Consider the following 25025-nt stretch of genomic DNA (forward strand, 5'->3'; position numbering starts at 1 on the left):
CAACCACGGGAGTGATTGATACAGTTCACTTAAAACAATATATTAGAATCTCAATTCTCAATCACAAGCAGATGAGCTTTAAATGCTATGTAATTCCACCTTCAAAATGGGATCTAGCAAAAAATAATAATTTGCAATAATACAACATGGTGTCTGAAGCATACAAGTATAGGATTAAATACCAACCTCTTTCACCTTCTTATTTATCACATCCCATGCAATACGAGAAAGAAAACCGCCAGCAACAGAGAGCAACTGGATAATACGTGTTGCTACTGCCTGAGGACGCTTTCCCCAGTACGCAGAGATAGTAGTAGGATCATATACCATAGGTAAAGACTCACTGCTTTCATCCACCTGGATAGTGGGACCAAAGAAAAGAAAAGCTTTAGTCCGCAGTGCATTGCTATCTATACTGAATCACCCATAAGATATTTTGATTTGAAGTTTCCTATGTGATAAATAAAAATCATATTGACAGGCAATGAATTGGACATCCATGAGTCTTATCTTGTTTCTTTCTTGAATTTCCGAATGTCATCATGCCAATTTATCACCCATCCAGAATGCCCAAAATTCACAAGCGCCAAAAGCAGAAACTTAGACTAATTAAACACAGGCACCAATCAAATAATAGCATAAGCACTGTGAAAAGCAACCCATAGCTCAGGATGCCCCCAAAAACCCACAAAGGCCAGAAACAGAAATCATTCCCAACACTTAAAGGACCAATGAAACAAAGGCACCAATCAAATACATTGCATGAGTCTTGTGAAAACTAACACATAGCCCAAAAGCAGTAGACGGGCTCAAAGAAAAGAAAGAAGAAGAAAAACGAAGCTACTGAATGACTATAGTCCACTTCCAGATTCTCTTTCCATTCACAGCTATTAAAAATAATCACATCCTTCGGTTATATCAATGTCATTTTGTCAAACAAAGTCAAGAAAAAAAATGAGAATTGCAAAATCCTTCTCTTAATTGACTCTCCCCTTCTCCCCACTCCCCAAAACAAACAAACAAACAAACAAACAAACAAACCAACAAAAAAAAGTAGGACACATAAAGTTGATCTGCAGTTGTATTAGGAATCAAGAAAAAATGATACGAACAACCTATAGTAGTTTGAAATTGAAAGGGGAAAAAGAAGTCCATGATTATTTTTAAGTACTCGAGAACTACGTTTAGAGGGTTATGAAAACAAAACATCAAAACTTTGTACTAAAATTTGAGCCTACCGACAAAACATTAAAATAAAACAAAATTAAAACAAATAATAATAATATATATATATATATATATATATATATATATATATATATATATATATATATATATATATATATATATATATATATATATATATATATATATATATATATATATATTTATATATATATATATATATAAAATAAAAATAAAAAGCAACAGACCTCAACGAGGCGAAGCTGTATATTGTTATCAGCAAATTGGGAATCCCTCAAATTCTGGCCCCGTAGACCTTTCATGAGTATTGACAACTCTTCGTTTTCTTCCATTTGTGCTCTCACTCGCTTAATCTCCTGCGAAACATCCCCAATCCTCTGCCAATCTCCAAAATCAACAGAACAGAGCATTAAAAAACAGAGCACCACTATAAGATTAGATCTTCAATGCAATTGCTGAATTCAATTGACTACCGTGGAGACTCCATTGATCGGTTTCGGTGGGACAGCTCGAGAAGATCCAGTTTCGGACGGTTTGGGCTCAGTGGCAACAGAAACGACAACACTACGCTTCCGAGCCCTTAATCTAGCAGGAAAGTTGAGGCGAGAAGCTGTGCTTTTCCATGAACAAGTAGGAGCATAAGAGAATGTCATTCCGCAGTAGACGTGCTGGGAAGCTACGTCCATGGCAGAATCTGAAGTATCTCTCGGTATCAGAGAAGAGAGCTACACTGAAGAGAAGCAAATTGCCAAGAAATGCTATTTGGTTTGTCTTTCTGTGGCGGAGGAAGTGGAAGCAGCAACCCAGAAAGGAAGGACATGGGATGGACACGTTGCTTCTTGTGGAGCGATGGAAAAACCCTTTACGAAACATTTTCGCGGTTTGAAACTTTAAATACGATTCCTTTTCGTGGAGTGGTTGTAATAACTCTCATACATGTTGGTAAGGGGAATCATTATTTTCATATATAGTGCAATCAAATATACATATTATCCCTCAACAAAAAAAAAGCAAATTGTCCTGGCAAAATAGAGGTCTTAAAGCACTTACACGCTACTTTATGTTTAAAAAGCACACACAGACCCAAAATAGAATTTTTATGGGTAATTTTCATTTGGACCCCCTTAGCTTTGGTCTATGTCATTTTTAGTCCAAAAAAACTGAGACGTTGTATCTACCTCCCCTGGACTATAGAAAAATCAATTTAAGGACAAATTATCACTTCTATGACGAATTTGCCCTTATTCTTTTTTTTTTTTAATTTAAATTTTTTAGTTTTACATTTTAAGGGTTGAACTTTATTAATTTACAAAATCAGACCCTCCTTCCTTATCCGATTCTCAAATCCCTGTTTCTACCAATTCTAAATCTTGAACCCTAGTTTGTATTAAGATCGATATAGTATTATTCTCTCTTGCAATTGATCTTTATCTACAGCGCTGAGAAAATCAAGAAAGAAAAGCCTTAGTTGAGAGGAGTTATGTAGGATTGTCTTTTGTGATTTCCGCTAAACTTCCTGTTTGAGACTGCGTTCGGATTTTTGCCTTTTGGAAGATTGCTTGCTTTTAGCTTTGTTCTTCTTGAGAAGTTCAACGACCAACAACGCTAAAGATCCAGCAAATACCTAAGATCTTTTTCTTCAACCAGGCTTCATTACATTGGATATTATACAACCAGTAGACCTTTTCGTTTTCCTGAAAGTAAATTTCCTCTTCATCGAGGTAGCTTGCCAATTCCCCCCTTTTAATCTGTTAATTGATGACATGCAAGCATGGTTTCCATCCGAATCATTTTGTTGCATATGCATTTAAATTTCATTTTGTTACTTGCGTTGCAATCCATCCTCCCTGGAACCCCGTATTGGACATGCTCCTCGCCTTCCTCATACGCTCTTCTTCTTCGGATGGATATTTGGGTGCTTGGACATGGCTCACTAGGATTATTTTCCAAATCCTAGTTGAAGATTTTAATACAATCTCCAACTAGGGTTCAAGATTTAGAATGGGTAGAATTAGGGATTTGGGAATCGAGTAATGAAGGAGGGTCAAATTAATAAAGTTGAACCCCTTCAAATGTAAAACAAAAACAATTTAAATTAAAAAAATTAAAAAAAAAAAGAATAAGAGCAAATTCGTCATAGAAGTGATAATTTGTCCTTAAATTGACTTTTTCTATAGTACATGGGGAGGCAGATGCAAAGTCTCAGGTTTTTTGAACTAAAAATGACATAGACCAAACCTCAGGAGGTTCAGATGAAAATTATCCAATTTTTATTAGATATATTTGTCAAATTTATCATTAAAAACAATTAAATTACTGTGTATTTTCAAAAATATTCTTATAATAAATAGTGCTTGAAAGGTTTTCAGTGACAAATTAGACAAATATCTCTAATAAAAATTCAATTTTGAGATCTATGTGTTTTTTAAATAGTGGAGTGATTTGCTCAAAAAAAAATACATATATTTTGCCAAAGAAAAGACAATTTTAGTGTTAATGAAAATACTTTTAATCGAGCACATCTCAAGGACACTGCTTTCTTCCCTCTTCTTGGTGTCTTCTCTAATTCTCAATCTAATGAGCTCAAACAGGGTGAAATTTCACACTTGGAATCCAGTATTTTCATTGTCACTTCTTCTTAGAAGTAGCGTGTTAATACTGCTTTGGTTTGGGTTGAATCGATGGTCTATCATTACTTTACTAGAGGTGATTTTGACTACCCTAAAAGAAAACCAAAAATAAAAAGATGAGCTTTCCACAGCAGGGCGTCAAACCCTCCTACCCTCCAATTTTCTTCCCTCCTATGAACACCGTCGGTGATGGTGTGTGTAGGCTCTGCAACAGTGGTTCCTCCTTCAACATTATGACCCTGAGTTTGATCTTGAGCTTGAGCTCAATCTTGGTTATCATGGACGGCCAACACTCCTGTTAGGTTTTTTATTAAAATCTATATTATCTATATATTAAGTTTCAAAATTAGTTTTTGCATTTCTTTTATTTAATTATTTTGTTTGTGTGTGGGACCCTTGTGGTAAGGGTGGTAATGAGGCACCATGAGTAAAGAAGGCCCTTCATGACCTTGGTTATGAGGCTCTTCATGATATTGGTCATGGGTCTTAATGGTCTTAATCATGGTGGTGTGGTGGGGTTACTTGAAGGGTGAAATTTACTTCAATTCTAACTCTTGACCATCAATTCTCATTTCAAATTCATCACCATTCATGGCCATTACCATGAGTGGGGTTAAGGTTATTGAATGAATTGATTCTCCAATTCATTGCCTTAAGAATCCTAAGGGGTGTAAGGTGAGATTTGGGCCTATATAAACCCAACCCTTCCTTGCAATTGTGGTGTACATATGAGTCACTCCTCACACTTGCATAATTTGTGTTACTAAGTTAATTTCTTTCTTTGAATTTGTCTAAGTGTTGTGCTCTAGCTTTTGGCTCCTTGAAGGGACTAAAAGAACTACCTTATCTTCTAGTTGGAGGTTGCTTTATCTTGGAGGTGGTGATGCGAAGAACCCTTGGTAGTAGGGTGCATCAATTACCTTAAAGGCAGCACTCAAGGTGTGACTCAACCTTATCGATCGGTGGTTCGTTCAGTTGCAACTTCAAGCTCTTCGGATTTGCTAAAGATCTTCATCTCTCAATTATATTGCAATTTCATTTTTGTGTATTTGAAGAATTTGTAATACAATTACCCCAACAACTCCCAATTCAAATTCCTCTAATTCGTTCCCCACCAGATGAACTTCGATCTTAGAGAGATCATAACAATATGTCAATCCCTTAGAAAATCAACAAAATATTTCATTCTAAGTAGATCACCACCGAATGAACTTTGATTACCACTGGATTCTCGGTTATCATCCTCTCTAGCATGTCTCCTACATTTATCATCAGCGGTGGTGCCCTTACTCTCATAGTTCTTGTCCCTTCTCCAACCAGTGATGCAATTTCCACTCTTACTCCTCCCTTGATAACATTCTCACTCTTTACATCACCTCAGATCACAGTTTTTTCTTTCTATGGTCAAAAACATAGATCAAAGTTTGCTTCTAAGGAAGAGAAGACCAATGCAGCATTGCATCATAAGGACGCTAGAGCTCCACAAAGGAAGGGTAAAATTGGTGTTTCAAATATTTATTTAGTAATGACATAATCACTTAACTCTAATTCTTAACAGTAGGAGTGCATTTGTAATTGACTCCAATCCTAGGGGATCTATATGAAATTTACTTTTATATGTATGGGGCTTTGCCTTTAAGGAGATTTGAACTCTTATCTCATGTTTACACAAAAAGAAAAAAAAAAACTTTTGATCTCATATTGTGAGGCATTGGTCTTTGCCAAATGAGATAATCCATTGAGGTTATATTTAAATTAAATATCGACCAAAAAATATATTTAAATTAATTACAATTTTGTTTTTGAGGGTGCTTGTTTCACGTCTATTCCTTTCTCTTATGCTATCACTTTTGCTACTGTTACTATTGTACTATGAAATCCCCCAAAACTCTAACCCAGAATTCTATATTGTAAGTCCAAAAACCCCAAGTGCAAGTAGAAGGCAACTGTGGGCCAAGTAGAGACCATTGGATTGAATTCCGAACCAATGAAATAAATGGAGACGATGCTAAGTTGGGAGTTCCATCAAAATTTGGAAGAAGATCAAACTCAAACGTTAATAGACTTGGTAGAGGGATCAAGAATACGGTGATGACACGTGTAAAAAGTCCCATAAAATCAAGTAGGACTCTTCTACATCATAGAAAAGGATCGAAGCCAAAGCTAGGGCATTCAAGGCCTTAACTTGCTCCTAGAACAAAAGTACCAGAGGTGGGTTGCCTGCCCTAATCGCCCCACACGACCCACCCAATTTCAGGGAAAAAAGGTAGTTTGGGAAAAAGTGATTTTTGAAGCCCTATTTAATGATTTTTCGTTCTAAAACATGTCATTATGTTTTATAGCCGTCAGAGCTCTTCAAGAAAAACCTCCCCAAGGTGAAGGAAGATGTGGAGAGCATCCATCAAGGTTTTCGAACACCGATTCACTTACTTAAAGGTTAGTATTCATCTTCTTCATTCTAGTTCTCTTCTTTTGATTGATTCCTCCTACTGCCAAGACCTAGTTGAAGGCTACTACTTGCTATAACAACCTAATTATTTTATCCTCTTTACTCCAGAGTGAATCCCCATTCCCTCTAGCTCATCTGTGAACCTTATTGTTAGATTTCGGAGAAGACTAATATATGATTCATTAGGTTTTCATTCTTTTTGTTTTGATTGATCTCTAAACCATGATAAATCATATTTTAGTATGATTTCATTTTTTCTAAGTATTTTCGGAGTAGTTTAGAACCCAATGGGAAGCTTTCTGTCAATTTGAGCCAAATCTATCCCCACACAAAAGGCTGGTCACATGGCCTAGGTGACCCACCCATCGACCAACCCATGCTTTGGAAAAAAGCATGACTCGATTGATTGCCTCTAGTTTCCTTAGGCAACCAGCCCGACCAACCACCCTCTCCCAAGTTGGTCAATTGTTTCTCTTTTCAACATCATACCTTTAAGGTTGTTTCTAACTTTAAACCAACATGTTAATATGATTTTTTGGGAAGCATGAACATACTCTTTGACCTATTTTACAATGTTACAAATCAAAAGCAAGGTGAGGACATTCACTTGCACATAATCATTGTTACATTTTTTATTGTTATGGAACTTGCTTATATGACTACATATTGTTGTTTTAGGGTTTAGGAATGATCATTATGACTCTAAAATTCTAGTATACATGTGATTAATAATGTTTATGATATATGGATCAACATGTGACTATATGGACTTAGATTGACTTGTGAATTGAGAATGTGATTGAATCCATCTTGTAATGTGAATGTAGGTTGTGATTGTGAATTAGGGGAATACCATTCGGGTGTTTCTATCTTAAGACATCAGTGGAGGTGGTATGGGACACAATCCTGTGATGCCCCTTGGTGCTTTTCACGATTACTGGATGTCATAACTAGGAAGTCCAGTTAAGTTTGGTTAGAAACCTAGTCATATCACACCCTATCGGCGTAGGTATTGATGCCGAGTGACCCATGGTTGCAATGTGGGGTGGCGGGCTCTTAAGACAAGTAATCAACACATGAGAGGACACAACCACATTGTGGGGGTCGTTCATTGGTAGGGTTGTATATAATAGAATTGGGCTCATGGGCGCTCAAGATCAGTAGCCAACCTGTGAGAGGACATGAGAGCTTCCCGTCCATTATATGTGGGTGACCAATAGGGTAAAGAGGAGGCGTAGTTCAAGCTAGTTGGTGCCACAGGATACGTTGACTCTAGTAGGGGAGGATATTGAACCAAGATTGTGAGATGCCTGAGGGGAAGTATTTGAACCTAGTTTGATGTGACTGAGTACTTGACTTGCATTGGGGTAGGTATAACCCTGACACGCATCAGTACTCATACAAATGGTGGTGAGAGAGTGGTGACCTAAACCCCAGTCATGGTGATAGTCCAAGAGGGATGCCTTGACCCCTTACTCGGGATCTTAAGACCGGTAACCAACCCGTGAGAGATTAGAGTGACAAGACCTACACAGAGGAGGTTGATCTTCTATCTTAATGTGTGTCTACCATTAGAGACTAGCATCTATTAGAGTATAGTTGCATACTTGCATTTTGCCTTATGTCATATTTGCACAATGTATTGTATTGATTTAGATTGTGATATTGGCTATTTGCTTGTAAACTTCTCATTGAGTTCTTTTGAGCTCAACCTTCGGGGAATTTGTTGCTTTAGACTTTGTTGCAGATCTAGATATTATAGAAATCCAAGAATTCGAGACACCGGTGATCGATCCATTTAGTGTACAAGATTTTGGGGACTATGACATTCACGGTGAAGAATGTTCGTGTCTCGACTGCTCGTACAAAAATTAGTATGACGCATGAGTTGATCTATACTATCTGTGATATGGGGATTTTTGAGTTTAGAAATTATATTTTACTTAAGGATACGTACCTAATGTAACAATTAGGAAATTTTGACTTTTCTTTATTCTTTCCAATTGTATACTTTAGATTTGGCATCACTTCTGCACTCTGATTATGTTTTGAGATCTTCTAAGATCCTTAATACTTGATTTATTTCTTTATTAATATTATCACATTGATTTATTCTTGCTCATGATTGAACTATTGTGTGGAATGGTTGGTGATTGTCTGAGACCGGATCTATGGGGCTGTGGATCATACCCCTGGGTATTCGGGTAAATAGGTACCACCTGGGTGGATCTGACAAGTACCAAGCACAATTTAGAACCTGTTGGAAAATGCCATGTCTGCATTGCCACATTGGCCTCTAGTAGTTTTAATGATAACAAAAATAAAGTACTAATGTTTATACAAACTTGTGTATGTCCAGCTTAATATGAAAGCAAGTGGACTTAATCCAACTGATTGGATGCTCAAGTAAGAATCAAGTCAAACTCAAGCAAGAAGACTTAGCAAACTAGGACCTAGGACACCTCCATGCACAATTGTATGTAATTATACTCATTAGCATCAAATTCATGTGCATCATGTTATTAGATTGGTTGAGGACATGCTAGGAGTGCCTTTGCAGACATAGGATTGGTTAGGAGTGTAATAACCCCCATAACCCTAATCGAGATTCGTATCGCAAGTCCAAGTACCCGAATCTCTAGTTGAAAGAAGTTGTGGTCTATCCAGATTGAGGCCCATGTCTTTGGCCCCAAAGCCCATGGATCTAGATATTGTTGGTGAAGAACCTGCCTTATTGGGAATCGAAAAAAGATCCCGCTGAAAACCATATGGATTGGATAGATGGCTTTCCAACACAAGAAAGGTCGAGTCGAAAGATGTCAACAAACAAGGTAAGACCCCTCCACATGTTGGTTAAAGTTACATCAGTTGTAACAAACCCCATATTTCTAACCCGGGATCCGTATTGTAGGTCCGAGAACCTGAAGGTCTAGCCGGGTAAATTTGTGGAGTGTTTGGATAGAAGTCCATGATCCATACCCTGAACCCATGGATATAGATTCTCTTGTTGAAGAGCCTGCCTTGCTTGGTGGTTGGACCTCTAGAAGGAAAGTGATGTTTGGAGATGTCTGGAATGAAGGTAAGACCTCTCCCATGTGTTGATTAGGGTTAGGTTGTCCTTGGACTTCAACCCCCTGAGCAAAGCACCCTCGTATAGCAATATACTAGGGGGCAGTTGCTAGTGGTGGTTGATTGGACCAAGTGACTGCCTAGTCTTGGTTGCGGGGTTTTGCCCTATTTTGCCCCTAGACTTCTATAAATAGCAACCCTCGCCTATTTTACGAATATTATATTCGGGATTGCTATTTTTGGTGGTTAGGCGGCAGTGGAGACGTGCTAGAAGGTGATTTGAAGTGTTGTTAGTGACCTGGAAGCTCTCTTGTCTTTTCTAGCTGATCTGGTTGAGGAAAGTGATTTCATGTTCACTCATACTCTATCCTTGGCTATGATTAAAGTAGATTTCTTTTCCTCTTTAGTTGTTCATGATCCTCTTATTAAAGTACCTACCTTTTTAATGCTCTTGATGAGATTAGGTCTGAAAACGAAACCCTATTTTTGTGAAAAGGATTGATCTAATCAAAGGAAGGATTCTGGGTAACCAAATTGGTGTCAATTGTTAGGTTTCGTATCACCCTTGGTTGTGGGAGTGTTAGGTTTGAAATTTGGATTGTGATCATCCAAAAATCGGATTGAAAACGGATGATCAGAAGCCTAAGTTTCGAACTTGAACTCACTGTTTTTGGGGCGGTCACTAGTGGCGTCGCTCAACCTAAGCGACCAGCTAGTTCCTAGTGAACAAGTAACTTTTGGATTTTGTCCGATTTGATTCATTCAACTTACATATTATTGTAACCCTATTTATAGGTGTCCTCTGTTTCCAATAAAAGTCTTATAATTGTTTTTTGGTTTGCAATCTAGAGGATTTCTACTTATTCACAGGTAAGGACATACAACCTCATCTTTATGAAATGACTTGAACATGCTAGTCTAGTGTCTTTCAATACTGTCCTTTCATTTTATATACTGTTGTAACCATGAATAGCATACTGATCTTATTGTATGCTTGTTGTTTGTATTGACTTTACATATACTTTATCAATCATGAATGTGGTACGATGATGATGATGATGATGATGATGGTTTGTGGTTCTGATGGAAAGGGTATTCCATTGGGATATCTTGGCTTGAGATATCAGAGGGTTGTGGTATGGGACACGTGCTCGTTGATGTCTCTAGCACTGTCATAACTACTAGATGACATACCTAGGTAGAGTCTAGAGTTGCATGGCTAGGTACCCCACATACTACTACCCTTTTGGTAGGGGAATTGAAACCGGATGACCTGTGATGATAGTGATGTGACTCTGTTTCATCCTACAGCGGTAACCAGTCCATGCGGAGACTCAATGGTCCACTATTGGTCATACAATGGTAGGGTTGGGCTCATGGACGTCCAAGGAGCGAACCGGGTATCGTGAGGAGTCATGAGAGCTTTCCGCCCCAACAATATGTGGATGACCATAAGGTTATGGAATGGAGTCCAATAGTGGTAACCAGTCCGTGAGGGTTCTCATTCCTAGGTTGCGAAGGATACTGAACCGAGTTGGTTTGTAATGCCCTGCATCTTTTTCTATTATTATTTTATTATTGTGGGTGAACGTGTCATTGTGGTCAAGGTTAGACATCGCTTGTGGGTCCCACAACAGTGGAATTAGACTGAACTGAAAACGAGGAAATATTCAGCGTAAATTTTTGAACCCAGAGGTACTAATATTAACACCTCAGAGTGGGCCCTGTATAAGATATTACAGTGGGCCCACAAGCCCATAATAAAGCCCATTAATTATATATATATATATATATATATATATATATATATATATATATATATATATATATATTATATATTATATATATTATATGATTAGCCGACTAAAGAGAGGGGAGATTAACCGACTAAAATGAGAAGAGGAGAGGAGAGAGACGGAGAGGAGAAGAGAGAGACGATTAAAGTGGAGAATAAGTAGAGTTGCAGAAAAATTGAGGAAGGAGAATTTAAGTGAGGCAGAAAATGAGAAGAGAAGGAGAGGAGAGAAGCAAAGTGGAGAGTCAAGGAGAGAGTAATTTGAGAGTTTTGCTTTCTGCCTATAACTGGAGAATGCACAAGGGGAAGGGGCGATGAGCATGAGAGAGAAGAGACAAAATATGCAGATAGAGAGAAAAGAGAGGTAAGAGAAAGGAAAGAGAGATATTGGTGAAGGCAAAATTAGAGAGAGAGAAGACAGAGAGGGAGAAGAAGCCATTAGAGGCGGCAAGAGGAGAGGTAAATAGGAGAGAGAAAAGAAAGAGGAAGAGGAATACGTGCAGGTGCAGACTATTAAAGAAAGAAAGAGAAGATGAATAGGAGAAAGGAGAGAGAAGGAGTGGAGAGGAAGTGGAGAGAGAAGGAGTGGAGGGAAGTGGAGAGAGAAGAGTAAGACAAGAAGAGGAGAGAGAGGAAGACCGTGGGGAGGAGAGAGGAGAGAGAAAATAACATTGAAAAAAAAAGAGAATTTTCATGTTGGCTCATGCGTTTCTTAATAGTCATAAATTGCCGTTAATTGTTCGGGATGCAGGGAGAGCGGATTTTAACGGAACTTGGGCCAAGACCCACACGCATGGAACATAATCCGGTAAGTAATATTGACCAACCAACTTGTAAATGTTAAGTGAGTGATTCCTTTTAGTAGACATACAACATGCACATGATAACATAAAGTCTATTCTATTTATTCATTGATGCAATTTATGGAAAGTGCATGATATATGTGCCTTTGTGTATTGAACCAAATGCATGGGATTGGATGACAGCTTAATGATTTGACTGAATTGCTTGACTTGGAATGCTAATAGTATTCTTGAACTGTTCATTATGAATTCGAAATGATGCTTATGCTTATCAGATATGAAATTATCATGCTCTCATATGTAAATGATGGAATGTCATGACTGTGCCAGAGGAGATTGAATGATATCATGCTCTCATGTTTAAATGATTGAATTGTATGGAATTGTGTCCAGCTTTACTCATATGAGACTGAATGATGATTGAAATGAAAAATGTATATTGAAATGAGCAGAGCATGGTAATGCAATACTGGAATTGAAGATGAAAAGAGTAAAAGGAAAAAGAAATAAAATGTAATGGTTTCTGTAAGTCCTGGTACTTATGTACCCAAATGGGAAGGCATGAAGCAAGACTAAAAAGTGAAAAGATTGAGTCTATGCCGATGGCAATCCACGAGGTGTACAAGGCCTTGTGCCTAGAAGCCACTTCGGTGGTGAAGAGACAGAAGCCACTTCGGTGGTGAAGAGACAGAAGCCACTTCGGTGGTGAAGAGACAGAAGCCACTTCGCTGGTGAAGAGACAGAAGCCACTTCGGTGGTGAAGAGACTGAAGCCACTTCGGTGGTGAAGAGACTGAAGCCACTTCGGTGGTGAAGAGACCAGAAGCCACTTCGGTGGTGAAGAGATATGTGCATCCCCTGGATTTGCCTAGGCTCAAGACTATAATGTCAGATAACAGAAATGCATCTAAAGGAAAAGGAAAAGGAAAAGGAAAAGGAAAAAGGAAAAAGGAAAAAGGAAAAAGAAAAGGAAAAATGAACAGGAAAAGGATAATGGAAAAGGAAAACGAAAGGAAAAATTGGAATGTATGATGTTATATGATTTTGATGTGATCATTAATGCATGATGAACTGCCTGACTTAATTACATGGTTGTCCTTTATTGCTTACTGGGCCGCAAAGCTCATTATTGTAAATGTTGATAGGTACTCAGATTCTTGATAAAGGCAAGGTGTTGCCATCTGTCAATGCCTTTAAAGTTGAAGATGTAATCTCATATTCCTTTGGTTACGTTTGATGGTTGTATAACTGGATTGTGCAGATCTATATTCTTTTGCCGGGAAAAATGTTTTGTCTAGCATTTTGTTTTTATTGATTATAAAGAGGTGTTAATGAAGAGGAGTTGTCACGTGCCCTAGTGGAATGTACATGATGTGGGCCCCACCAAGCCTGTGAAAACTGGGGTCGTGACATGGTTGGTGCCATAGGGGATGTATCTGAACTTCATGTAGTATGTTACCATTATGACTTGCATTGGATTGGAAACCCTCACATGCGCTAGTACTCATGCCAATGGTCATGGTGAAAGAGTGTTGACTTAACCCCAGCCATGGTTTGAGATCCAGGTGTGGACTTACCCTTTTACCCAGGATCCCTACAGAGGTAACCAGTCCTTGCCGAATCAGAGTTACTAGACCAACCTAGAGGAGGGGTGGTGTATATCTTAAAGCATGCCAATTGTTAAAGACCTGCATAGTTAGATCTTAGTGGTATTCATACTTTGCACTTCATACATATCATATATTCATTTATGATGGTGTTGACATATGGATGAGAATTATTGTTGTTCTTACTAAGTTCGTCAGAACTCATTCCTTTATTTTTTCTATGTTATACTAGCCTGTATAGATGGAGGATATGTGCTAGAAGATGGATTGGTTTCCCATGAAGGAGCCTTCTCGAATGAAAAGGATGTGGCACCGACAGTGGGAAATGGAGATAGCCTGTGTGGGAGCTCCTGCGAGTGCATGGAGTGCTCTTATAGCACCCATTGATGGGCGGAGGAGATAGGTTGCCAGGCAGTTTTCCCATCGTATGGAGAAGAATTGGAGAACCGTTTTTCTTGAAAAACATGAGAAACATTTTCTAGCTTTAGAGAAAGAAACTGGAAAGAAGATCATTTAATTCTTTTTGCTTGCTTCCGCTGAACTTATATTCTTTTTTGATCATTTGTTCTTTCCTTGATTATTTTATTGGAGTATTTGGACTCCTGTAATCCTTTTATTTAATTAATGAATTTATTCTTGCTCCTGATTATCTTTACTTGCATTTATTATTATTGATGGGTAAGACCGTGGATCCTGTGATAGATCACTCCCACGGGTTGTTGGGCGGGTAATCGAGACCGGCGGGTGGGGTGTGACATCAGTGTTATGGATCAACCAGGTAAGCGAAGCACCCAAATACTGAAAAGTATGAAGGGGCGGTTGCTTAATGCGGTTGATTGACCTAACCAACCGCCTCAAGCGATTGGCTGGTCAAGCTTCGGGAATAGAACCTAGATTTGCCCCCGGCACCCTATTTAAAGTCATCCACGACCTAACTATGCATTATTTTATTCGTGGGGGCTACTATGGACTGAGTAAAGGCAGAGCACACGTGGTTGATGGAGAAGAAGCGGAGAAATCTTGGAATTTACGTTGAATTTTAGATCCAGTTGAGGTTAATTGATCACTCTCTTATTTTATTCAAATTTTATATTGTTGGAGAGTATTCTTCTTCCTCTAAAATTTTGTAGTGATGAATTGGAGTAGTTTAAACCTTTTCCATCGACGATCTCGGTTGGATCATGCCAAAAGATGGATTCTTATATCCGACTCAAGGGCTGATCTTGTCAAGGAAGAATGATGTGGATTTAGATTATTATTCTTCTTATGACCTCTTTAGAGTTTTAAGAACAAAGTTCGGACTTGAATCCATCCAAAATCATATCGAGGATGGGTGATCAAAAGTCTGAATTTCAAACTTGGAATTATGCTCGAGAGAGGGGCTGTCGATCAAGGCGGTCGATTGACCCAACCAACCACCTTAACCGACCGGTTGAGTCACAATGTTGTGTTGATGTTGATTTTGCTCAGTTTGACTCTCATACCCTAATGTAACCTATAATCTTAACCTAGGGGTATTTTGAAACCTGTTAGTGTGTTTACTTGGGAGATCTAGCACATGTTTCAATACTTTTTCTGTTGAAACAGGTAAGATTACAATTGCATGTATATCTGAACTGATGCTATAATGAACTGCTTGTTATGCTATACTTGTAAAGTTGTCATTAGTCTTGTATCTTGTTGTATTTATTGATATACATGTTTATATGATGGTGATGTGTCATGAGTGATGATATATCCCTTTTATTAGTTTGCATGGTGTTGAATGATGGGCTTGGTGTGACTATGATTGGGGAATTCTTAGTTGGGTGCTACTAGCTTGGGATATTAGGGGTTGTGGTATGGGACACTGTCCTCTGATGCCTTTAGCACCTTCATGGTTGTTGTCTTACATGACTTGGAGGTCTAGATTGCATGGTTAGGAATCAACACACGTTGCTACCCTTTCGGCAGGGGTATTGAAGTCGAGTGACTCATGGTGGTAGTGACGTGACTTTGTATCATCCAACAGCGGTAGCAGTCCGTGAGGAGACTTAGTGGTCCACTGTTCATCATACAATGGTAGGGTTGCATATGTTAGGGTTGGGCTCATGGGCGCCCAATAGGCAGCTTGGGAGTTGTGAGGGGATATGAAAGCATCCACCCCAACAATATGTGGATGACCATAGGGATAAGGAATGGGATCCAGCAGAGGTAATCAGTCCGTGAAGGTCTACATTCCTAGGTGGAGAAGGATACTGGACCAACAATGCACTAAGTATGAGGGAAGGTATTTGGACCACATGTAGAGTGTTACCATAGGACCTTGCATTGGGTTTAGAATCCCCGACATGCGCTAGTGCTCAAGCCAACGGTTGTGGTGAGAGAGTGTGGACTTATATCCCAACCATGGTTGATGATGAGGACCATACCTCTTGCCCGGGATCCCAACAAAGGTAGCCAATTTGTGAGGGATCAGGGTGACGAGACCTACCCAAAGGAGGCCTGGTGTTATATCTTAAAGCATATCTGCCTAAATAGAGACTCGCATAGTTAGATTACTAGATGCATTTCATAACTCGCATTTCATTATTTCATCTGCTATTCATTATGTGATTGAAGTGTATATATGGAACTGTTGCCTTTTTGAGTTCATTATAACTCATCCTTGTGGATTATCTTGTTTTCTTCAGATGACTTTACAGAAACAAGAGAAGTTCCTTGTGTGTGGGATAACACCTCTGAAGAGATATTGGAGGCGACAATGGGATATGGTCCTGCACAACATAAAGATTCATGTGGGTGCATGGAATCCTCTTATGGCACCTATTGACTAGAAGAGAGCCTAGGTCATCCGTCATTTGGATCGGTCTATGAAGAAAAGACTTATGACTCCGTAGATTGAGAAATACGAGATAGAGTACCCTAAAAAGGTGCAGGAAGATAATAAAACATGATGTGACATTTCTTTGAATAATTTTGTGTTTGTTGTCATAAACCCCATTACATATCTTGTTACCTACCCTAGGATACACTTTTTTAAAACATTCTTTGATATCTCTCAGTTTGGTTTGAATTTTTGGATTCATTTATTTCCTAAACTAATTATTAAATTGTTCTTGTTCATGAATTATGGCATTTTGTGTATTATTTATTACTGATGATGTAACTGTGGATCTTGTGGTTGTGGATCACTCCCACGGGTAGTCGGGCAAGCCCAATACTGACAATTGGGGTGTGATAAGGAGACCTAAATTCCCTTCAAATCCCTACTTGTGCTTCTGTGCTGCAAATTAACACTCATCTGGCACTAATTCCGTCTGACCAAATGAAATTCTGTCTGGTTAAAAATGCGCAATGGCTATATTTTAACGGCTACCTTCTTAGACAGAGCTCTGTCTGAATCAGACAGTGATCCATCTAAACTAAAATTTCACATAAATTTTTATTTGTTGGGAGCTTGGACCAAACCATTCAATGCCATCTTTATAAGACCAACCAACCCCATTTCAGAGCTTCTACCTTGCTCATTGAGTTATTGCTCCCTAAATACTCTCAAGCTCTCAAATTTGTCAAGATTGATTCATTATTGCCTTTCATCCTCTCACAACCTTAAAGAACATACCAAGGTGTTCAAGCAAGCTCATTGGAGCCAAGCTTGAGGTGATTGAAAGCTATTGAAGTTTCATTGGTGGTGCATGTCATCTTCCTTGAGCATGCATCTCATATTGTATCATTCACACAAGGGATAAAGTGTCACACCTCTTGTTAAGTAATATCATTTCATCTATTGTATCTTGTTTGTTCAATTCTAGTCTAAGTTGATTAGAATTGGTTAATGGTGCTTTTGCCCTGGGATAAACAAAGATTTGTAAAGAGTACTTTTGCCCTATCAAGAACAAAGATTGTAAAAGATATTTGTTCTAATTGAACATAAATTGTAAGGGTTTAATCTTACCACCATATTGAAAAAGAATCACTAATGGAATACTCTCTTGAGGCCAAGAGAGGAGTAGATGTAGATTTGCAAAGTCGAATGACTTTGAAATCCTTGTGTTGTGATTAATTGCAATTGTTTACTTTCATTTAACTTCACAATTAACCTTGTATTTGCAATTACACCGAGAAATTAGGCAAATTCAGTAGTTGCAACCTATTCTTTAGGCATACAACACTTATCCCAAGCTATAAGTGTGAGGTGTTGTCCTGAATCAGTATGCCCAAGCCAAAACCTGTGACACAACGAATCCATTTTCCTGCAAACTTCCTTAAGAAAAAGAGAGTATTGCATATGATAAATGGGTAGGGCAGCTAGCACAGATTGCATAAGCACTTGTCTCCCAACATAAGACAAAGAGCAAGCTTTCCAACATCTCAATTTTTTCTGCATTTTAGATAGTAGAGGCTGCAAATCTTTGATTCTAGATCTAGAAGGAAAGAGGTCAATACCAAGGTAGAGAGCCTTTTTTCCCGACTGTTTAATTCCCAAGATACCAGCTAGTTTATCTTTGGTTTGTTGGTTCACATTCCTGCTAAAGAAAATTTCACTTCACTCCAAATTAATAACCTGTCCTGTAATGTTAGAGAATAGATCAAGAATAACTTGAAACACACATGCATCCTCCACATTGGCTCTACAAAACAGAAATGTATCATCGGCAAAGAAGAGATGGGAGATTTCAGGAGCATTCCTAGCAATCCTTAATCCTTGAAAGGCATGACACTTCAAAAATTGGAAAGTAATCTTGATAATACCTCCATAACAAAGAGAAAAAGGTAGGGGCTTAGAGGACACCCTTGTCGAAGACCTCTATTGCTAGAAAACCAAGAAAAAGGAGACCCATTGATTTTGACAGAAAAAGTGGCCGATGAAATCAGAGTATTAATTTGATCACAACATTTGTGATTGAAGCCTAAACAATGCAAAATTTTCAATAGAGATCCCCATTCAACTCTATCATAGGCCTTGGACATGTCAAGCTTGAGTGCCATAAACCCCTGCTTACCCCTAGTATGTGACAGGAAATGAAAGACTTCATGCGCCATCATAATGTTATCATGAATTTGTCTAAAGGGGACAAAAGCTCCTTGAAATGGAGAGATAAATTCTCTCATCAAAGGTTTCATTCTACGGGCTAGGATTTTAGTAAGAATTTTATAAGACACATTGCACAGACTAATGGGTCTGAAATCAATCACTTCAGAAGGGTCATCCTTTTTAGGTATAAAACATAGCAGCGTGTGATTAACACCAAAAGGTAAAGTGGCAGAACAAAAAAAAAATTTGTACAAATGTAACAGTTTCATTAGAAGCAATTTCCCAAAATTTCTGAAAGAAAACCGCCTGAAATCCATCACAACTTGGAGCTTTAAAAGCCCCAATAGAGAACACAGCAGACTTAATTTCTTCCACATTAGGCACATCAGCAATATAAATAGAATTAATTACAGAGGGAGCAGGCAAAAACAAATCACTAATAAGAGAGCTATCAACAGGCCTGGGAGAAGAATATAGTTTAATCATGTTGTCACATCCGCCTAGCCGGTACCCTATCTAGCATACCCGAGTGTGTGATCCACAGCCCCGTAGAACAAGTATTAAGGAAATCATCCTCCCACATATGCAATAACATAATCATGAACAGAATATAATTAATGTGTAATAATATAAACAAGAGATCCAAATAAGGAAAGAAAATGACAATATAATCAGAGTGCAAAAAATGACAATATAATCAGAGTGCGGAAAATGATACCAAATGTGTATATAATCAAAAAGAAGTAGAGTGAGGCGGAATCTCACTCCATAGTTACAGCGGAATGTAGCTCATAAGTCAAAAGAGAAATTACAACTGTTCTCAAAGGAAAGTAAGGAAATGATAATCAAACTAAACTAGAGTGTTTTCTACTTTATAAAGAACATCCTCATAAACATAGACTTCATCAATCAAGCACAGACGCTCCCACTCCATGTAGGGCTAATCATGGTACGTAACATGATCACTTGAGGGATCATCACCGAAATCTTCATAGTTGCCAACACCTTGTGTGTAGTAGGTTTCTTCAGCTTGCGCTTCCTCATATTGGCCATCATAATACTTAGTGTCTGTAGAATAATCTAACAAAAGATATTTGCACAAAAAGGAGTGAGTTCAAAAGAACTCAGCAAGGCAAGTTAATCCACAACAACACAAATAACATGATTGCAGAACATAGCATAATGCAATGTGATATGAAACACACAATGTATGTATGAATCTAACTCTATGTATGCTGATCTCTATAGGCAGACATGCTTTAAGTCATAGCAGCATACTTCTTTGGGAAGGTCTCAAATCACACATCATCGGTTGGCAATGGGTCCTTCATCCCTCGGGACAATCCATGGCTGGGGAATAGGTCACCGCTCTCTCACATCATCGTTTGGTCTAAGTATTGGCGCATGTCAAGGTAAAACCTAGCCAAATGCAAGTCATCTACTTAGTCATATCAACTCAGATCCTGATACGTCCATTCCTCGCCCTTGGCGATCCTTTTCGGTATCTTTCACACTAGAGTCAGCATAGTCCCTAACTACGGACTCATCAACCCTACTGGTCATCCACAAATAATAGATGGGAAGCTCTCATGTCCCCTCACGGATTGGTTACCGGACTTGAACGCCCATAAGCCCAAGTCTACTATTTGCAACCCTACCAATAAATGGCCCCCACAATGTGATTCATGTCCTCTCACGGATTGGTTACCGGTCTTGAGCGCCCACGAATCCCCATTGCTACCACGGGTCATTTGATCTCAATACCCTTCCGAATTCGGGTCTGATATAACCGGGACATCCTAGCCAAACACTACTAGACAAGCCCTAGGTATGCCAATCAATAATCCGGGAAAGTGTCAAAGGGCACCATCGGAAATATCCCACACTATTCCCACTGATGTCCAAGGATAGAAATGTCGAAAGGACACTTCCCAATCCCAAATCATACCTATTCAATCACATTCTCAAATCAGTCATAACATACACAACCGATATCTCATCATATAGAAAGATACACATAAACATGATCAATCGCATATGTAACTGATAAGAATAAGCATTCATAATCAAAAGAATACATGAACATGATACTACTGTAGTTAAAGTACTTGCATCAATAATAGAATAATAAGAAAATACATTTATGGTAGTGAATTTAAGAGAATTCCAAAATAGAAACTAAGATTCACGTAATCTACGTAATTATGGAAATAATTGTCCTTACCTTAAATAGCTTTGATGAATATCCAAAGATCAAGGAGAGTGGTTCCAAACTTAGCAATAAACCCTAAACAATCATAGATACATCATTAGGAAAGAGGCTTAAAAGATTGAAGATCAAACAAATCAAATCAAACGAAGAACATAGCTATTATCTTGCTTGGTCGATTGGGTGGTAGCTTGGTCCAGTCAACCAAGCAATCGACCACCTGAGACAGTACGAAGCAAAAATGTGGTTTTTTATTCGAAACTCAATCTACAAGATCCGAAACACTATGAAACTTGGAGAAGACCTCTAGAATAGTAATCTAACACTAAAATAGCATAGTTTAGACACTAACAATGATCAAAAACACTACTTACTAATTTGGAATCATGACTTTCTAATTTGGTAAAATTCATAGTTTTTGATGAAAAAGTGATATGAATCCAAAGGAAAATCTAGAGATGATAGGATCTCATTCTAGTAGAAGATAAGTAAGAGATCAGACATGAAAACATCATGCAAAATAGATCTAACATGCTTAAGAAATTGAATCGAATGAATGATCGTGGTTTCATGAAGATTTCACAATGATCATGGCGAAGATCAATATGAAGATCATAAAACCTTAAGAATGAAAGGAGACTATAGAAGAGATCGTTGCAAGGATGCAACATCTTCTTCATAGTCTCAATCACAAAGAATAAGACATAGTAAGAGTAGATCTATACAACACAAGAGAGATTACTAACATTTGATTGAAGAATAGGAGATGAGAAGCTTGAAGTCTTGCAAGGTTCTTCACAATCACCAAGGAGAGGCTTTGAGAGAGTCTTCCCACGTTCTCTGAGGGTTTTAGAAACAAAGGAGGCTAAGAAACTTGTACTTCTATTATATAGAGCACCAACAGACCTAAACAGAAGATCCTGCTAAATTCTGGCCAATCGACCACCCAGTCGACCAAGCCAATCAGCAAGGCCAAGACAGGGAATTGAAGGCCCAACTCAAGTCCAAACCTAATAAGCTTCTCCCAATACAACATATGACTTACCTATTATAGAGAAATGCCTTCGAATCATGTCTAACTATACTTCAAGTCCATCATCTAGACTCATCTTCAACAAGATGCAGTTTCCTTTCCAGTTCTGAACAAGCTTCCAAGTATGGAACACCATCATCAACTTCCATGGGTTCTGGGTCAATCACCATGCCTTCCACTAAGATGGCCCATAGTTGGCTTCTTCCTTTACTTCGGATCTTCGGACCTACAAACAACAGGGTTTCTGGGTCAAGGTTAGGGCTGGATTTCACACATGTAATCAACAAAACAATTGGCAATCAATGCAGGTTCAGAAATGACACCACCCCCATCAATTAGAAATTCAATTCTCCTTCTTTTGTTGTTGATACGTGAAGAGAGGTGATAAAATCTAGTATTTCTATCACCACTCACCACAAAAAATTTCCTAGCTTTTTGGAACCAGAACATTTCTTGGGCATTGTATATCCAACTTAGCCAGGCCTTTTTATTGTTATATTCAAACCAGTTTGGGGTAGGGGAAGATTCAATGGCCCAAAGTTCCGCTTCAATTCTTTCCGCAAGAGACTGAACATTCCCAAACTTCCCATTGTTCCACTTCCTTAAAAATTTGGCAAGGTCAGCAAGCTTTTGGTTAAGAGGCGCTTTACCTAGATTTACCCAATTGCTAGAGATATCCTGAAAAAAATCTGGATGATCATGCCATGCAACTTGATAGTGAAATAATTTCCGCCACTTAACCAGAGAAGGGTTAGTATTAAGGAGGGCAGTATGATCAAAACCAATTGCTGCAAGTTTTGAGAGCTTTAGATTTGGAAATAGCTTTAGCATGGTAGGAGAAAAGAACACCTGGTCTAGTTTTTCCTTTGTTAAGAACGGGGGTTTTTTGTGATTAGACCATGTGAACAATGGCCCAATGCCAACTAGTTCCGCCAGGGAAAAGGAATCGATTAGGTTTTGGAGAAACGGGAGAGCAGGTGATGGTTGAAATAATCCTCCACACTTATCCAAGGCTGACATAACTTCATTGAAATCACCACAAAGGAGGAAAGGTTCAGATATTGCTTGGATTGATTGGGTGAGATTTTGCCAACAGGTGATTCAATCTGGATATTGTGGTGGAACATAAATAAAGACAACCACAAAAAAAAGATGCAATGAATGGAATTGTATGCCCACAAAATTAGAGGAAGAGAATAAGACATTGAATTGGATAGTCGTGCGAGCAAGAACCTACAGCCCTCCTTGAAACCCCCGCACACCCCCACTAGGAATTTCAAAAATAGAAGAGAATTGATGGAGCTGTTTCCCAAATTTTGGCATCATATCCAGGTAAGATTTACATTTGGTTTCACACAGGAACAGAACATCAGGATTAAGCTTGCTACAAAGTTTTCCTAAACGTTGAATGGAGAATTTGCCATTGATGCCCCGTATATTCCAAGAGAGGATCATCATCTTTACTTTAAACAAAAAGGTAGATAGCCAAAAGGTATTACACCAGTTCTCCTTCAAACTCCGCTTCCACTTCAGGCAAAAAATGATACTATAGAAGCGTTTACAACAGGAAATTAAATATGCTAACTGGAATCTAACTAAAAAGTAGTAATTAGTTCTGATATGGTTGAACAGAAACAGGGAGCACCTGATAAAGCACAAACATAACATCAATTGCCAAAAGCTAATTAGCAAAGAAATCATGGATCCAAGAAAAAAGAAGGCCACAATATTTGCTAAAACCAGTGAAAAACCAAGAGAAGAAAGGATAGCAAATCGTATAGATGTAGAAGATGGAAATCAAGAAGTGAAAGACAGGGGTTCACCTGGTTTTCCATCGAGGTTGATTTGTCGTTTGGTTCTGGAACAAGGCTGCCGAAATGTTGTTCAAAAAAGTATTTCCTGCCCTGTTAAGACTCTTGAATCAATGTCACCTTTGATTTGGTCAAGCAGGTTATCAGGATCAGCAGTCATGGTTAGCAAGGAATCGACATATGTTTTAAAGGCCTCAAAAGGATTGAAGATTGGGGTGGGCAAGGGTTGGGACTGTATCATTTGATTAGGAGGAAGATTTTGGTCTAGTCCATGAGACCTCTTCCGTTTGCGGGCGTGTTTGCTGGGTCCAGAGCTCCAACTCTCAACATCTTCAGAAGCAACATCGTCAATATTTTTGGAACCATCACCATGTATACCACTGATCTTAAGATTGTGGTGGTTACAATACACATGGTAAATATTGACTGTCTTGGCATTATCAGTCAGTTCTTTCTCCTTTACCCCGAGATGTTTATGCTGTCTGCGGTCATGTCCATGTCCATCTAACTCGGCAGCTTTATGGCCTTGATGAGAGCCCAATATCTTAGAAGATTTGAGATTTGAGTGGCTCCTCAAAAAGAGATGAGAGAAAAAAATCCTCAGGTTGATCACCTTTATCATTGCTAGCAACTTCATACTTTTCATATTTTTCATATGGTAACATTTCTCCATCTTCTTTAACCCATGCTTCATCACACTCCATTAAAGTGGGTCCTTGAGACGAAATTTTTGTAGGCTCGTGAGTTTTCAGAAGATCAGAGATCTTGGAAACATTTTTGGCTTTGAAAGCCAGCAGTTTCTCCAACGTCTTTGAAGATAGAACTTTTAAGGAGCTAAAACGAATAGGGTTCGCTTTAGCTTTTTTGAAGAATCCAGGTAAATTGAGTTCCTTGTTAGAGCTACCATCAGCCAGCTTTCTGAAGGGACAATCACCATCAGAGTGAGTTAAGCGACCACACCAGGTGCACAAAATTTTGACTTCAAATTTGCATTTCAGATGTACAAATTCACCATTATTAGTTCCTAATGCCACCTAAAACTCAACTGCATCGGCCAGATCAAACATGATTTTTGCTCTGGCCACTCTAGAAGAAAGTCCAAGCTCTTTAAGATGTAGTTGAACATCCACCACCTTGCCAAGTTGAGAAGTAGCTTTAGTGATTTCTTTAGAGGAGTAGCAGTCATCCCTCACATCATGGAACTGCACCCAGATCGCCACAGGAGGAGTTGGGCCTCCAAGGAGATAAGAGACATGAAATGGTTCTAACGCCATATGCAGCAACATACTATCAACCCACCAAGGAGCTTTATAGAGCACAACATTCCTTTGATCATTTGTTACAAATTCTGCAGCAAAGAATCCCTTATTGAAACAACAAATCAAAGTTGCACCAAG

General features: G+C 38.6%; 1 protein-coding gene across 2 annotated transcripts in view; it reads right to left on the bottom strand.

Annotated features, from left to right (window-relative positions):
- The window catches only part of LOC149022908 (uncharacterized), a 48160-nt gene extending 46104 nt beyond the window's left edge, over window positions 1-2056 (bottom strand). The window contains exons 1-3 of one of the 2 annotated variants that reach the window (XM_089150795.1): window positions 1680-2056; window positions 1434-1583; window positions 187-357 (exon numbers count right to left, since the gene is read on the bottom strand). In XM_089150795.1, coding sequence (XP_089006921.1) covers window positions 187-357; window positions 1434-1583; window positions 1680-1892 — 534 coding nt within the window. In that variant the 5' untranslated portion in view covers window positions 1893-2056. Of the gene's footprint in view, window positions 1-186; window positions 358-1433; window positions 1592-1679 lie in introns of both variants that reach the window. The other variant, XM_089150796.1, reaches the window with a different exon arrangement.
- Between the last annotated feature and the right edge of the window lie 22969 nt (window positions 2057-25025).

Source organism: Hakea prostrata, chromosome 3 (assembly GCF_041222555.1).
Source record: "Hakea prostrata isolate BN-2017 chromosome 3, UWA_Hpros_2, whole genome shotgun sequence".
Lineage (NCBI taxonomy): Eukaryota > Viridiplantae > Streptophyta > Magnoliopsida > Proteales > Proteaceae > Hakea > Hakea prostrata.